Genomic DNA, 17074 nt, shown 5'->3' with positions numbered 1-17074 from the left:
AGTGGGATTGGTGGGTCATAAAGAAGTTGTATTTTCAGTTTTTAAGGAATCTTTACACTGTTCTCCATAGTGGCTGTACTAGTTTGCATTCGCACCAACAGTGTAAGAGGGTTCCCTTTTCTCTACACCTTCTCTAGCATTTATTGTTTGTAGACTTTTTGACAGCAGCCATTCTGACAGGCATGAGATGGTACATCATTGTGGTTTTGCTTTGTATTTCTCTGATAATGAGTGATGTTAAGCATTTTTTCATGTGTTTGTTAGCCATCTCTATGTCTTCTTTGGAGAAATGTCTGTTTAGATCATTGGCACATTTTTTTATTGGGTCCTTTATTTTTCTGATATTGAGCTGCATGTGCTGTTTGTATTTTTTTGAGATTAATTCTTTGTCATTTGTTTCGTTTGCTGTTATTTTCTCCCACTCTGAAGGCTGTCTTTTCACCTTGCTTATAGTTTCCTGTATTGTGCAAAAGTTTTTAAGTTTAATTGGGTCCCGTTTGTTTATTTTTGCTTTTATTTCCATTACTCTGGGAGATGGGTCATAGAGGATCTTGCTGTGATTTGTGTCAGAGAATGTTTTGCCTATGTTTTCCTCTAGGAGTTTTATGGTTTCTGGTCTTACATTTAGATCTTTAATCCATTTTGAGTTTATTTTTGTGTATGGTGTTAGAAAGTGTTCTAGTTTCATTCTTTTACAAGTGATTGACCAGTTTTCCCAGCACCTCTTGTTAAAGAGATTGTCTTTTCTCCATTGTATATTCTTGCCTCCTTTGTCAAAGATAAGGTGTCCATAGATGCATGGATTTATCTCTGGACTTTCTATTTTGTTCCATTGATCTATATTTCTGTCTTCATGTCAGTACTATACTGTCTTGATGACTGTGGCTTTGCAGTATAGTCTGAAGTCAGGCAGGTTGATTCCTCCAGTTCCATTCTTCTTTCTCAAGATGGCTTTGGCTATTCGAGGTTTTTTGTATGTCCATACAAATTGTGAAATTGTTTGTTCTAGTTCTGTGAAAAATACCATTGGTGGCTTGATAGGGATTACATTGAATCTAGATTGCTTTCGATAGTCTACTCACTTTCACTATATTGATTATTCTGATCCATGAACATGGTATATTTTTCCATCTATTTGTGTCATCTTTGATTTCTTTCATCAGTGTTTTATTGTTTTCTATATATAGGTCTTTTGTTGCTTTAGGTAAATTTATTCCTAAGTATTTTGTTCTCTTCATCACAATGGTGAATGAGATTTTTTCTTTAATTTCTCTTTCTGCTTTCTCATTGTTAGTGTATGGGAATGCAAGGGATTTCTGTGTGTTAATTTTATATCCTGCATCTTTGCTATGTTCATTGATTAGCAATTTTCTGGTAGTGTCTTTAGGGTATTCTATGTAGAGGATCATGTCATCTGCAAGCAGTGAGAGTTTTACTTCTTCTTTTCTGATCTGGATTCCTTTTTTTTTTCCTTTTTCTTCTCTGATTGCTGTGGCTAAAACTTCCAAACCTATGTTGAATAGTAGTGGTGAGAGTGGGCACCTTTGTCTTGTTCCTGACTTTAGGGGAAGTGCTTTCAATTTTTTGCCATTGAGGATAATGTTTGCTGTGGGTTTATCACATATGGCTTTTATTAGGCTGAGGTATATTCTTTCTGTGCCTGCTTTCTGGAGAGTTTTTTATCATAAATGGGTGTTGAATTTTGTCAAAGACTTTCTCTGCATCTATTGAGATAATCATATGGTTTTTATCCTTCAATTTGTTAATATGGTATATCACATATGATTGATTTGCAAATATTGAAGAATCCTTGCATCTGTGGGATAAAGCCCACTTGTTCATGATATATGAGCTTTTAGATGTGTTGCTGAATTCTGTTTGCTAAAATTTTGTTGAGGATTTTTGCATCTATATTCATCAGTGATATTGACCTGAAGTTTTCTTTTTCTGTGTTGTCTTTGTCAGGTTTTGGTATCAGGGTGATGGTGACCTCATAGAATGATCGGAAGTGTCCCTTCCTCTGCAATTTTTTGAAAGAGTTTTAGAAGGATAGGCATTAGCTCTTCTCTAAATGTTTGATAGAATTCTCCTGTGAAGCCATTTTCTGGGAGATTTTTGATCACAGCTTCAACTTCAGTGCTTGTAATTGAGTTGCTCATTGTTTCTATTTCTTCCTGGTTCAGTCTTGGAAGATTGAACCTTTCTACGAATCTGTCCATTTCTTCCAGGTTATCTATTTTATTGCCATATTGTTGTTCATAATAGTCTCCTATAATGCTTTGTATTTCTGCATTGTCTGTTGTAACCCCTCCTTTTTCATTTCTAATTTTGTTGATTTGATTCTTCTCCCTTTTTTTCTTTATGAGTCTGGCTAAAGGTTTGTCAATTTTATTTATCTTCTCAAAGAATCTGCTTTTAGTTTTATTAATCTTTAGTATTGTCCCTTCATTTCCTTTTCATTTACTTATGCTCTGATGTTTGATTTCTTTCCTTCTGCTAACTTTGGGTCTTTTCATTTGTTCTTCTTTTTCCAGTTGTTTTAGGTGTAAAGTTAGGTTGTCTATTAGATGTTTTTGTTTGTTTGTTTGTTTCTTGAGGTAGGATTGTGTATAAACTTCCCTCTTAGAACTGCTTTTGCTGCATCCCATAGGTTTTGGGTCATCATGATTTCACTGTCATGTTTTTCTAGGAACTTTTTGATTTCTCTTTTCACTTCTTCAATAACCTGTTTGTTATTTAGAAATGTATTGTTCGATCTCCATGTGTTTGTGTTTTATACAGTTTTTTTCCTCCTGTAATTGATACCTAGTCTCAGTGTTCTGGTCAGAAAAGATGCTTGATATGATTTCAGTTTTCTTAAATTTACTGATTCTTGATTTGTGAACCAGGATGTGGTCTATCCTGGGAATGTTTCATGTGCATTTGAGAAGAAAGTATTCTCCACTCCAGTATTCATGCCAGGAAAATCCCATGAACAGAGGAACCTGGTTGGGTACAGTCTATAGTGTTGCAAAAGAGACATGACTTAGTGACTAAACAGCAACAGCAACCAGGCCTGATTAATGGATCACTAGAAAGGAGAAATGGGGGTGAATGAGGATGTGGGGAACATTTTGTAAGCTGGTAAGTACCATGAGTGCTTCCCTTGTGGCTCAGTGGTAAAGAATCTGCCTGCCAATGCAGGAGATGTGGGTTCTATCCCTGGGTTGGGACGATCTCCTAAAGAAGGAAATGACAACATACTGCAGTATTTATGCCTGGGGAATCCCATGGGCAGAGGAGCCAGGCAAGCTACAGTCTATGGGAGTCACAAAAGAGTAGAACATGACTTAGTGATTAAACAACAAGTACCAGGAGTGGATGAAGGACATTTGTTGATTTGAATTTCCTTTGTATCGGTACTTTAGCTAAGTTTGGATTGTTGACCTTTCTGGCTTGGGCTAGAGAACCTGGCTAGTGGAGATTCCCAGATAAACTAGAGCTGTAAACCAGTAGCTTATTTGAGGAAATATTTTGGGCCCCCGAAATCAAAAGTTGACTAAAAGAACTGAAGCCTCCTGTGAGAAGAAATGAAGGCTCCTTCATTTACCATTTGTGTAAATTGAGGCCCAAGAAGGTTTGGTGACATACCCTTAGAGCCTGGGAAGCACCTTAGTCAACCCTGACTGAGGTAGTTTTGCTGCTAGAAATTGTCCAACTATAGTTTGAATAAAACAGAGAAGGCAATGGCACCCCACTCCAGTATTCTTGCCTGGAAAATGCCATGGACGGAGAGGCCTGGTAGGCTGCAGTCCATGGGGTCGCTATGAGTCAGATACAACTGAGCAACTTCTCTTTCACTTTTCACTTTCATGCATTGGAGAAGGAAATGGCAACCCACTCCAGTGTTCTTGCCTGGAGAATCCCAGGGATGGGGGAGCCTGGTGGGCTGCTGTCTATGGGGTCGCACAGAGTTGGACACGACTGAAGCGACTTAATAGCAGCAGTTTGAATAAAATATATGTAAAACTCATTGCTATGTTTTTGAGCCTCTGTTATATAATGGATTTTATTTGTTACTTTATATACATCAGATTTTAATTCCTTAATATAGCTTTAAAATGTAGGCACTCTTAATAGCCTTATTTTCCAGTTGAAACCAAAAGAACTTGCTGGATTTCCCCCAAGTAGGGAGAACTGATTACAGTGCAGAATTGGCTGACTCTCAGGAAGTGGGGGGAGGCTGGCTGGACTTCCTGTCCTTATTACTCCTTCCTTAGACCACCTTCCACTGCATGTACAAGCACAAGATGCACCCAGAGTGGGATTGCTCCCAGGAAAACTTCTTGGAGGAGGTCTGGGAAACTACGACTGGTTGAGGCCATGCCTCTGAAGCTACCGCATAAATCCACACACTTCTTCCCTGAATTCAGCCTTCTCTAAGTTGGCTCAGCTGGCCCCAGGAAATAGGGCTGGGAGCAGAATGTGCAAGACTCACTGCAGCTGTTTCCCTGTTACTGAGATGGATTCCTGGGGCAAATTTGTGACTGGTCTCTTGCTGTGTTTTGAGAGGAGAGGAGGAGGAAGTAGCTCTGACTTAGCCTTCCACTGGTCTAAGAATGGCCTGAGGCTGGCCTCTCTGGAGCAGGGATGGACACAGCCCAATTCCTGCCGTGCTAGCAATAGCTTCAGCAAGTGGCCCCTGCCAGGGATCACAGGGTAGCCTTAGAGTATTCCCTCACCCACCAGTCCAACTGAAACTTAGATAGGCATGCAGTTTGAGAAACCTTAGGGTGGAGGGACTCTGCACTTAGCAGGACTACTTTCTTGGCAGAAACTATGAAGGGAGCCAGCCTCAGCCTGAGGGAGCTGCAGAATCTGTCCCTTTTCAGTCCCCTATGCAGTCCCCTTTGCCTTCTGCCCCACCTCACTCTCCTGAACTGTGGTCCCGAGCAAAGGTAGCATAGCCCAGTGGGAAAGGACAGCATTGGGACCTGGTGAGGCAGTAAGGAGTATGGAAAAGAGGCCTGAGTCAGATGGCTAGGTGGGACTGGGCTTAAGGAGCACTAGCTACAGGTGATTCCTGTCGGCTTCTGTCCTACTGCCTTGTGGGGGAAACAGGGCAGTGACACTATGGGTGGGGTACCTGGCTCTGGAAGGGACAAAGCAGGAAAGTAGGAGACAGCATAATTTCAACTCTGACCTTTGCCAGCAGAGATGGCCCTGGGCCTAGTTAGGAGGAGAACCTGAAGCTAGGGGAAGAGAATTTGAATCCCAGGGATACAACCCTGCCTAGTTCACCCACTCCCACAACATATACAGAAGGCTTTTTAAATTGCCCTTAACAGAGGACTTTGTATAAATCCACAAACATCTTTAAAATCCCTTAACATTTGGCTCTTCCTTAGCATGGGCCAAGGAAGCTGGTTCCTTGGACCTCCTGTAGTTGAATGGCTTTCTCAAATGAGTGGCGTTTTACACATGGTCTCAACTTAGTGACTAAACAACAACAAACAACTACTTCCTAGGAAACTGAGATCTGACTTATATAACCGGAATGCCAGTCTTTCTCATTTGCTTTGCACTTTACAGCTTACAAAATGCTTTTGGTGTTCATTATCCTATCTAACCTCACATCTCTGTAGTGGACCACAGGTAGAGAAGCTATTTTGATCTCCATTTCACAAGTGCCCAAGGCTTAGATGGATGCCTTGGCATGATCTGGAACCCAACTCTGTGGACCATGGCTCTTTACACAGCATACTGCTGATCCCTATTACAGAGAAGGGGACAATGTAGAGAGCTGTGGGCTGGCCTCTACTCCAACAGAGCAAAGAAGCAAGGGTAAGAGAAAGCCCAAAGGGCCTACCTTCTAGCCAAGGCATCAAGGTTCTATAAAGCAGCCCTGTTTAAGATTCAATTTGCCTAATTCTTCTGTTTGCAGAAATTCTAGCTCCAAAACCCATTGGACAACTAAACCTTCAATTCACAAGGATGGGTAAGCCTATAAGGTTTTTCACTTAGCCTTTGGTTTTCCTTGATACCCAGCCACACTTACTAGTCTTGCCCATCCTTTCCTCTAAATAATTGACAGTTTCACTCACTCCTGTCTAAAAAGGCCCAGATTGAATGCCTCCTTCTCAAGGCATTCTCTTTTCTGAGCCCAGGGATTATCTTTTTGCCTTTCAAGTTTATCCTGGGATATGATCATAAGGTATGAAGAGTGATATTTCAGCACTCAGCTTAACCAGTAAGGAGGGCTCTTCTCTAAGGTCTGCATCATATTGTGCCTTGAGACTGTTATATAGAAGATTCTCTGTTAGCCTAGGAGCTTCCCAAAAGCAAGGACTGGGGTTTTGAACCCTTCTGGCAGCACTGAGCTTAATAATTATCATTTAACCAAGTGTTCTAGTGAGGTTCCTTTCAGTAGTTCCTCAGAGGGGAATAGAATTTCACAAATAACTCCACTTATTGCCACCCCATCTCCTCAATGCCCAAACCATGATGACAACATTGTCAATAATTTCAGGGCTGAGGTAAAAACATCTGTGTTTTGGAAAGTGAAGGACTCAGATAGATGATAGGGTCCCTATTCCCTTTAGACCCCAGGGCAGAGGACTCGGAGTGTGTGTGTATGTGTGTGTGTGTGTGTATCATTGTGTATTTGAGGGGTAGCACTGTTTACTGTGGTCCTATCAGTTGCAGGGTTAAGCTGGAACAATGCCATGTTAAAATATGTCACACAGAATCAAAAACAAGAACCTAACCTGAGTAAATTGCAATACAGATTTCTGCAGAGAAGAGATCAGATGATGGTATTTTTTTCTCTTATTTTGGGGGTAACCAAACATTATCATGCTACAAGTTTAATATTCAGTTCTGCAGAGTGCTTCTGAGGGAAGCTTAGATCACATTGATGAGTCAAGTGTCAGGCCAAGCATGGCACAAGGCACAAAATTACTATTTGCAAGACAAGATTAGGGACTCCAGGAAGATTCCTCTAAGGTGGTCAGAGGATAGATTTTAGCTGCCAGGCTCTCTCCACCCCCAGAGTGCTAGTTCTTAGTTTCGCACTGTTGGTGAATGTGAGAGTGTTTTTACCGTGGCAACCAGTCACAAGGCTGATGTGCTGGCCAGCTACTCTTAGGACAACAGTGTTGCTTGCCCCTCTTTCTCTCTCTCTCTCTGGCTCCCAGCAGCTATTCTGTCTCCCTTTCCTACCCAAGCTCCTTAGGTGCTGGTGGCCACCCTGCAAAGAGAGGATAGTGGTGAGGGACTTTCCAGGGAGGGGTCACTGGGCTTTAGCAGGCTGGTCAGTGATCCAGCTGTTAATCAGCTATAGTCACTGGAGTGGATACATCAGACCATGGGGGTGGGGAGGGGGATATGTTGGGATAGGTGGTGGCTAGCCCTTCTTTTTTTTTTTTTTCCTATCTCTGTGACATTTGGCTATTTAGAGGACTGGGAGCCTAGACCAGAAGGGTGTGTCTTGCATCAGGTTTGTTTATTCAAATAGCTGTTCAGAGCCTAACTGACCAGGGACATGAGTCATGTTGAGTTGTGCCTTCAAGGAGTTCCCTTTCTAGATAGGAAGTTAGATGGGGGTCAAAATAATGAAAGAAGCAGAGAAGAAACAATCTGTCTCATGGTTCTCCTGGTGGTTTCAGTTACAGAAAGCGAAAGTGTTAGTTGCTCAGTCATGTCACTCTTTGCGACCCCGTGGACTGTAGCCTGCCAGGCTGCTCTGTCCATGGGATTCTCCAGGCAAGAATACTAGAGTGGGTAGCCATTCCCTTCTCCAGGGGATTTTCCCAACCCAGGGATATGAACTTGGGTCTCCTGCATTGCAGGCAGATTCTTTACTGTCTGAGCCATCAGGGAAGCCCCTGTGGACCACATTAAAATCTGTTACCAGCAGAACAGTCACTAGAGAGTCTAGGTTAGACCTGTCCCTCACATAACCACTATGAGAGGGAGGTATTTCTAGGCCTCTTGGACAGAGTATACTGAATCCCAGAGAATGCCTTGCCCCAAGGCTACCATGCCATCTTAGCTGATTCTGTATTGCAGCTCTGGAATGTGGGTCTGCAAGGCTACTGTTATGCACTTTTGAAGGTCTGAACATGGTCCTACAAGCAATTTAGGTAGCCTGAAGGAAGAAAGTGAAACTTCAGGTCTACTTTTCTACCCAGTTCCAGGCAAAATGTCAGTGAGAGCTCTGGCTAATATGAAATTGAGGCCTGGTTCTTATAGAACCCAGTGAATACTTAATGGGCTGTTTTTGCCAGCTGCTTTTCAAAACTTCTGTGTCATCAGAGCTGACTTCCCTTCCACCTTCCTACACCACCCCTCCTGTGGCCAATAGCACCTGGGCCTTTTTCATATTTGCAATTCTCCCTGCCCAGTGTGCTCCCCTGAACTTAAGGTGACCTGAAGTGAGTAGACCCAGCAAACGGGATAGGGGTCATGGCTGCCTGTTGCTCAGTGTATGGTTTTGCTGCTTTGTGGCCCAGAGGGGTCTGACCCAGCAAGCCAAGCATATGGAGTGCATTAAGGTTTTCCCTACATTTTCTTTCTTTGTGGTTCAATTCAAGCCTGAAACCACAGACACCTGTGAAAACAAACCCAGCCTGGATGCTTGCTCACCAGTACTGTCTCTCTTTGTCTCCCTTATCTTCAGCCCCAGCTGTGATGCTTCCTGACTGATGATGTTATAACAGTGCCGAGAAGCCAAAAGGCTGCATTTTTTAGCTGAATACACCTGAGTTTTCCCCACCATCATGGAGACCCGAAAGGATGAAGCTGCTCAGGCCAAGGGAACAACAGTCTCTATGGATACCCAGGATCAAGGGACAGAGAAAGGGGCCAAAAACAAGGCATCTGAGACAACAGAAAGGCCCACATCAGAGCCACCCTCATCTGGTCCAGGTAGGCTGAAGAAAACTGCCATGAAACTCTTTGGTGGCAAGAAGGGCATCTGTACCCTGCCTAGTTTCTTTGGAGGGGGACGAAGCAAAGGTTCTGGGAAAGGCAGTTCTAAGAAGGGTCTTAGCAAGAGCAAGACCCACGATGGCCTGAGTGAAGCAGTCCATGACCCTGAAGACATTGTCAGTGAAGGAACTGGCCTCTCCTTACCTTTGCCTGAGTCATCATGCCAACTTCCCAGCTCTCAGAGTGTCCATGGGTCTTTGGAGACAGACTCCAGATGCAAGAGGTCTGTGGCTGGAGCCACAGAGAAAGCTGGGGCTGAGAAGGCTCACTTTGTGCCCAAGCCAAAAAAAGGCCTGAAAGGTTTTTTCAGTAGTATCCGGCGTCACCGGAAGAGCAAGGTCTCTGGGGCTGAGCAAAGCAATCCAGGAGCCAAGGAGTCTGAGGGGGCCAGAGCAAGGCCTCATGAGTATGTGAGCTCAGCCCTTCTGTCCCACGCTGATGAGGTCCTCCAAGCCCCAAGAAAGGAAAATGCCAAATTTCAAGATGTCCCTGGGCCGAACATTCCTTCAATATCAGAGACTTCTCTGGCAGCCACTGAGAAAGCAGCCTTTAAAGATGCAGAAAAAACCTTGGAGGCCTTTGTCTCAGCATTCTTGCAGCCCAAACCTGCCCCTGAAGCCAGTGGCCCAGAGGAGTTCCATAGTCCAGAAACAGGGGAGAAGCTTGTGGCAGGAGAGGTAAATCCACCCAATGGCCCTTTAGGGGACCAGCTGAGCCTCCTCTTTGGGGATGTCACATCTCTGAAGAGTTTTGACTCACTGACAGGTTGTGGTGACATAATAGCAGAACAGGATATGGATAGTATGACAGATAGCATGGCCTCTGGAGGCCAGAGGGCCAACCGAGATGGAACCAAACGAAGTTCCTGCTTGGTGACCTACCAAGGAGGGGGCGAAGAGATGGCCTTGCCTGATGATGATGATGAGGAAGAAGAGGAAGAGGAGGTGGAATTAGAAGAGGGAGAAGAAGTCAAGGAGGAAGAAGATGATGATTTAGAGTATCTGTGGGCAAGTTCCCAGATGTACCCAAGGCCCATACTAAATCCAGGCTACCATCCCACAACATCCCCAGGCCATCTTGGCTACATGCTTCTTGACCCAGTTAGGTCTTATCCTGGCTCAGCCCCTGGGGAACTTTTGACTCCTCAGAGTGATCAGCAAGAGTCCGCCCCCAATAGTGATGAGGGTTATTATGACTCCACTACACCAGGACTTGAGGATGATTCAGGTGAGGCCCTGGGGCTTGTCCATAGGGATTGCTTGCCCCGAGACAGCTATAGTGGTGATGCCCTCTATGAGTTCTATGAGCCAGATGATAGTCTTGAGAACTCCCCACCTGGGGATGACTGCCTTTATGACCTCCATTGTCACAGCTCTGAGATGTTTGACCCCTTCTTGAACTTTGAGCCCTTTTCTTCCCCTCGGCCACCTGGGGCAATGGAGACAGAGGAAGAACGGCTAGTAGCCATCCAGAAACAGTTGCTATATTGGGAGCTTCAGCGGGAGCAGCGAGAGGCCCGGGAAGCATGTGCCCAAGAGGCTCACACCAGAGAGGCCCATGCTCGAGAGGCCCACACCCGAGAAGCTTATGTCAGAGAGGCCCGACCTCGAGAGGCCTACGCCAGGGAGGCCTGTGGCCAAGAGGTCTGTGGTCGAGAGCTTCAAGTCCGAGAGGCCCAGGTGCGGCAGGAGAAGCCCGTCATAGAGTATCAAATGAGGCCTTTAGGCCCATCAGTGATGGGTCTGGTGGAAGGGGCATCAGGGGCCTCTCAGACTTCCCACAGAGGAACCACATCAGCTTTCCCTGCCACTGCAAGCAGCGAGCCAGACTGGAGGGACTTCCGTCCTTTGGAGAAGCGTTTTGAGGGAACCTGCTCCAAGAAAGATCAAAGTACTTGCCTGATGCAACTCTTCCAGAGTGATGCTATGTTTGAGCCAGACATGCAAGAAGCAAATTTTGGAGGATCTCCCAGGAGGGCCTACCCTACTTATTCACCCCCTGAGGAGCCAGAGGAAGAGGATGTTGAGAAGGAAGGGAATGCTACAGTGAGTTTCTCTCAGGCCCTCGTGGAGTTCACCAGCAATGGGAACCTCTTCTCCAGCATGTCCTGCAGCTCTGACTCTGATTCGTCCTTTACTCAAAACCTTCCTGAGCTGCCTCCCATGGTGACCTTTGATATTGCTGATGTGGAACGGGATGGGGAAGGCAAGTGTGAAGAAAACCCTGAGTTCCACAATGATGAAGACCTTGCAGCCTCCTTGGAAGCTTTTGAACTGGGCTACTATCAGAAACATGCCTTCAACAACTACCGCAGCCGATTCTACCAAGGCCTACCCTGGGGTGTGAGCAGTCTCCCTCGATACTTGGGACTACCTGGCATGCACCCTCGTCCTCCACCTGCTGCCATGGCCCTCAGCAGGAGGAGCCGCTCCCTTGACACTGCTGAGACCCTGGAGCTGGAGCTCTCCAATTCTCACCTGACCCAAGGCTATATGGAGTCTGATGAGCTTCAGGCCCAGCAAGAAGATTCAGAAGAAGAAGAGGAGGAGGAAGAATGGGGCCGAGACAGTCCCCTATCTCTCTATACTGAACCTCCAGTAACCTATGACTGGCCTGCCTGGGCTCCCTGTCCTCTCCCAGTGGGGCCTGGCCATGCCTGGATAAGTCCTAGCCAGTTGGATGGGCCTTCTAGCCATCCATTTGGGCAGGCAGTCTGTTGCATATCTCCTTTCACCATGTCAATGTTGCTCTCAGTATCAGGGCCAGAGCCAAGAGCACCTGGGGAATCCAAGTCTCAGCTAGCTCGGCCTTCGCACCTACCCTTGCCCATGGGCCCTTGTTATAACCTCCAGCCAAAGGCCTCCCAGAGTGTGAGGGCCAGGCCTCAAGATGTGCTGCTGCCTGTTGATGAGCCCAGTTGTTCCTCCATTTCTGGAGGCTTCAGCCCTAGCCCTGTGCCCCAGGCCAAGCCTGTGGGCATTACTCATGGCATCCCTCAGCTGCCCAGGATCCGGCCTGAGCCCCCAGAGCCTCAGCCCATTCACTATGGGGCTTCCCGCCTTGACCTGTCAAAGGAGAAGGCTGAGCAAGGTGCCTCTCTCCCCACCAGCTGCTCCTCCACTGCTATGAATGGAAAACTAGCTGAGTAGTCATCATCAATTCTGGAGTGAGGGGCATGGGGCCTGAGCATGTGAATGGGGATCAGGGTTGGGCAGAGGGGTGGGGGTGGGGGTTACTGTTTAACTTGAAAATCCTTTTGGCCAAGGAAAGCTCCTATGAGTTTTCACCTTTGTTTTCCCACTTCCCTTCTGTGGCCACATTCAGCTCAAGTACATCTGCCCTGGGAGATTGCTGCTTCTGTGCTCCAATTTTTGTTTTTGGGTTTTTACCTTGTGACCCATGCAGGGTTAGAAATGCTCTAATTTTGTGCCTATTCCAATTGCCAAGGTAGTGATTTTATATATGTATAAAATCTCTGCCATTTTTCCATCCAGTAGATGAGCAGCCAAGTCTACACTGCCTCCCACTTGGGGACAAGGAGCTTGTTTGCTATTAGCAGTGTAAAATTATGGTACAAATCCTACCCACTCCCACTTCCTTTGGTCTTGGCATAGCTGCCACCATCACATCAGATAGTATAATCTAGTAGCCCCAGCTAGCTGTCCTCAGAGAGGATCAAGTAGCATGTGTCACACTGCCTGTTGCTATGGACTTAGGTATCATAACCAGCGAGGGTCTTTTAACCTGGCCTGCTATAGCTTGGGTTGAAGACAAAAATGCTAATTTCCTTAATGTAATGACCAAATTCATCTAGTTGCAAACAAGACAGGGTTATATTGTAGACACTACCATAGGTCTTGAGCTCCAGAATGATAGGATGTTTTTTCCTTCTTCGTTTCTTTAAGCTTGTGACAGCCTGAATTGCAGATGCTTTTGAATTTTGGTTCTTTTTTTTTCTCCAAAGGAAATTTTCGTTATCTCATTACAAGGAACACATTCTTTTAATCGAGATACGGGAAGAGAAATGGCCTAAACTAGGCTCAGCTGTAGGGGATAGGATTTTTACAGGTTGCAGGAGAAGGATAGGAAAAGGAATTCATTCATTCTTTTCACAGAAGAGAGGATTTCATACATTGCAGAGCTCATGTCAACTCAGCTTCTTAAAAGGGAAAATTGCTTTCCCCCAAAGACAAAAACTTCCTTAAGCCTTGCCCACCCTTTCACTGGATGCTTTAAAAAGGCTTCATGCTAGCATTCCCAAGAGACAGGACACCAAGGGTATTTAGGTTACTGTTCCAGTTTTTCTAAAGAGCCTTCATTTTCCAATTAGCCAAGTTCTTAGTATCATCATAGGACTGGGTGTCTTGAGAGGAAAGACTGATCTGCCCTCAGTCTGCCAAGCTGAAGGACTCCGATTTGTGTGGTAATTGCAGCTCCTTATGGAAAGAATGGCACCCTTATTTCTGCATTCACACAGTTTTCATGTTAAACTAGCTTGGAAATATTGGTGAGGAAGAGTTGCTGTCAGGAAGACATTGCAACAGGCTAATCTTACCAGGCTCTATCTCTCATTAATCACCAATACGGAGGGGTCCTTTTAAATTTCACCATTGGAAATGGTATATGAAACTTTTTACCTAGGCATGTTGACCCAAATTATGATCCTTGCTCCCTTGATCCTGTCCCCATCCTCCACCCATCTCCATGCCTATTAAGAGGCAAACAGGGCTCTTGGTATTCCAGAAGAGATGCTGTTGCCTGCCACCTGAAGTTGAGATGACTTTGTGGGAAAACTGCCCCTTGGCCATGGGATGTGTGTGCTGGTCTTTGTCACCATTTTTCGGATTGGTGTTGGCCCAGTGCCCATCCCCACAAAAAGTACACCTGGATGGTAGAAGGTGTACCCCTGGAAGCACCACATGAATTTGCATGGCACTGACACCAGCACTCAAGGGATGACTTTGTCTGCATTGTGAAGAAATCTGTCAGTCATGAAGCTGGAGAATCAAAGAAGGTGAGAAAGGCCCTCCTCAACCCTAGCATAGCATTCCAAGAGAGAAGTGCCCCAATTCTGGCTTCTCACCAAAGTTGCCCTGGGAGGGTGGGACTAAAATTGGCCTGGCTGTTTGGCAGGAAGGAGACACTCACCAAATGCCTTTACAACAGAGGAACGCTCACCACTTGCCTCTTCTGTCTCTGCTTGTCCTTCAGGGCAGCACAAGCTCCTGTTTGTATGTAGACTGTGCCAACCACAGCAGGTAGTAGAACCATCACCAACCACCAGAGCCTGCTGGATCACCAACCTGTCTGAGAAGAGAAAAAGTAGGTGGTCAGCTTTTGGCCAAGGGCTGAGAGCTACAGTCTCTAACAAGAGGGCAGCAAGAGGTACCACCTCTGAAGAGGGCAGTCATAGCCCTGACACACATTGCTGGGCTTTGGAAGGTCTCATATCACAGTAAGTTTTAGGACTGAGCATCAGCTCATGCTTTGAACACTGCTGCCTGCAAGTCCTTTCACTGTCCTGGCCAGCCCAGAGATAGGATCCTCACCATCAGAAATAAGGCAGTCAGGGTGCATGGCTGCAGAAGCAGCCTCCTTTGAGTCTACTCTAGATCCAAGCAGTTCATTTCTGAATCCCAGCTGTGGCCTAGAAGAGGAAGGAGGACCAGCTGGAGACTTGTGTGGCAGCACAGGGTGACACTGGGAGAGCCAGCCAAGCTCTAGGCCTCTCCCCAAACATACACCAGTGTTTGCTTGGCTAACACCAAATATGTCCCAGACTACTAAATGTGTAGATGTTAAGTCCACAAATGAACACCATTTCAGCATTGCAAGGTCAATGTTTTTGGATGTGACTTCACAGGAAGGTACGACTTGAGAGAAGGTGACTGCTCTTAGCTATCCAGCAAGCAGGCTTATATATAGTGTCAGATAGCTCTGATCCTGAGAATTTCCAAATGAGACTGATCCTTAGGGGACCAATGACTGTGGATAGAGAAGACCACTTAGAATGTCTCTCCCAGGGCTGTCAGTTTCTCTGTTTTAACGTCTTCAAGGAAGCCCTGCCTTGGGGCTCTTTTAAGGCCTGCCCCAATCATCTGGACTCAACTTAGGCACCAGTCCACGAGCCTTCTGGGCCAAAGGCTTTGGTCAACACCAGTCTTTTCTCCCTCAATACTGTACCAAGGAGGGAAGTAGCTTCCCACACCCAAGGTGCATTCCCCTCATCCTGCTGCCAGTGACTTTCCTACCCTTGCCACTGCTACCACCCCACCTGCCCTCGGCCCTCAGGCCCAATTGCTAGAGGGAGACGGGGTTTAGCAGGGAGACTTCAAGTTTACCCATGTGTATGTTGCATCCAAGTTGTTTTTAATATATATATATATATATATATATATATATATATATATATATATATCTCAAAAGTCAATTATCTATTTTTGTATTGTTTGCATTTTATATTCATGGAAAACAATGTATCAATTGTTCTTTTCTGATATATTTTATTTTTAAGCGGTGCTGTTTACAGTTTTAGACAAAACGAAGATGACACAAAAATTGCTGCTGCTTGTGCAGAGGGCTGGTATCTCAATTGCCCAGGACCCTCGCTCTTTCCCCTCTCCCCATCACTGATGTATCGCACTGTCCATCCCCTCCCTCCATGATAGGGACAGCATAAGATGCCCAGGTATTAAGACAAATGCCAGGTGACTCAGGCATGTGGAACCTGATAGATAGCATGTCTTTTTATGGTTTTATTTTTTTCTTTCAGACTCACCTTTCCCTGTGTGTAGATCTTCTAGAAGTACTCATGTCTGTGTCTCTCTCCTCTTTATGTTTTCCGCTCTAGTTTTGAAACCAGAATGCCCATGTTTTGCTATTTGTCATGTTGGGTTTCTCCAAAGAACATTTTGGGGGTATTCTCCACCCAGTAAGGAGGGCAGGAGATTTCTCAACTATTCCCCCTTTCCCCAAGAAGCTGGGGGAGACAAATGAAAGTGATGCTTGAACCATCAGGAATTAGCCATCTCATTGAGGAAACCCTTACATGGGACTTTCCAGGAGCTCAGTTGATTGTGACATTCACCCAGAAGAGACGTTGGGGAATTCCTTGATCCCTCTTGCTGCTTTCGGGGAATCTCTTCCTCTACCACCATTCCCACTCCCCTGCTGTGCTCCAGCTCACACATGGATGGAACTTTGGGGGAACAGTGACTATTAGGGTGATGGCTTGCTGGCCTGATTCCCTACTTTTCCATTATATAGTCACTCCAAAGAAGAAAATTCACATGGCATGTGTGTGTGTGAGGACTGGACCTACTGAGAGGCGGGGCTTTAATTATTATTCTTGTTACTATTGGTGCTTATTTTCCCTGATGTATATGGGGGTGGGGTGGGGTGGGGTGGGGTTGGGGGGAACCAAGAATGTATACTTAGGTCATGTTAAATAAAATGGCTGGGGGACAAAGGGAAGAAGTTGGAAACTGCAGTACATCCTTACCCCAGGTATAAGAGTTCTTTCTCTCCCAGTGAAAAATGGGAAGCATGGCCCCTGGATGTGCCCTAGCTTCCCCTTCCTTATCCCTGAGACATCATGGGATTGCCTGGATTGTGACCTCTCCAATCCTAGTTCTCATTGATGTCTGGATATCTTGATGCACTGCCTGTTTGTAACAACGAATATTTCTTTTACTGAATGTTAATAAACTGGGTTCAAGAGGGACCCCCGGTCACTAAAGCGCATTCTTGTGGTTTGTTCCACATCAGTATGCCTGTGACCCATGGTTGCTGGGTTTGCCCTTGAAGGGAAATGAAGAAAGCAAAGGGATGTGAGGCGTCAACTAGCAAGGGGGAAAGAAGACAGAGCTGAAAGTAAAGGAAAATTTAACTTCAGTTCATCCAAACCATCCCCTGCATCTCAATCTGATGATGTAGTACTCTCCATCGTATTGTCCATGGCCTGAAACCTGCCAGGGAGCTGGCTAGCACTTCTGAAATTAACCTCAGTTCATGTAAATGTGTTAGCCTCCCCACCAGCTGGGAGGCAGAGGTGTGAACCTCTTACCCATGGCTCAAGCCAAAGGATACATTTCATGGTAAGACT

The 17074-nt window shown here is 45.6% G+C and overlaps 1 protein-coding gene across 4 annotated transcripts in view; it reads left to right on the top strand.

The window, feature by feature from the left end:
• Window positions 1–16708, top strand: part of AMER1 (APC membrane recruitment protein 1) — a 28980-nt gene extending 12272 nt beyond the window's left edge. For 3 of the 4 annotated variants that reach the window (XM_027533493.1, XM_027533495.1, XM_027533496.1), the window contains exon 2: window positions 8660–16708. In XM_027533493.1, coding sequence (XP_027389294.1) covers window positions 8760–12119 — 3360 coding nt within the window. In that variant the 5' untranslated portion in view covers window positions 8660–8759 and the 3' untranslated portion in view covers window positions 12120–16708. The remainder of the gene's footprint in view (window positions 1–8659) is intronic. The other variant, XR_003509575.1, reaches the window with a different exon arrangement.
• Window positions 16709–17074: the final 366 nt, after the last annotated feature.

The sequence above is a fragment of the Bos indicus x Bos taurus genome, chromosome X, assembly GCF_003369695.1.
Source record: "Bos indicus x Bos taurus breed Angus x Brahman F1 hybrid chromosome X, Bos_hybrid_MaternalHap_v2.0, whole genome shotgun sequence".
Classification (NCBI taxonomy): Eukaryota; Metazoa; Chordata; class Mammalia; order Artiodactyla; family Bovidae; genus Bos; species Bos indicus x Bos taurus.
The sequence above is the reverse complement of the archived record's forward strand: the minus strand, read 5'-3'. Positions and strand labels throughout refer to the sequence as shown.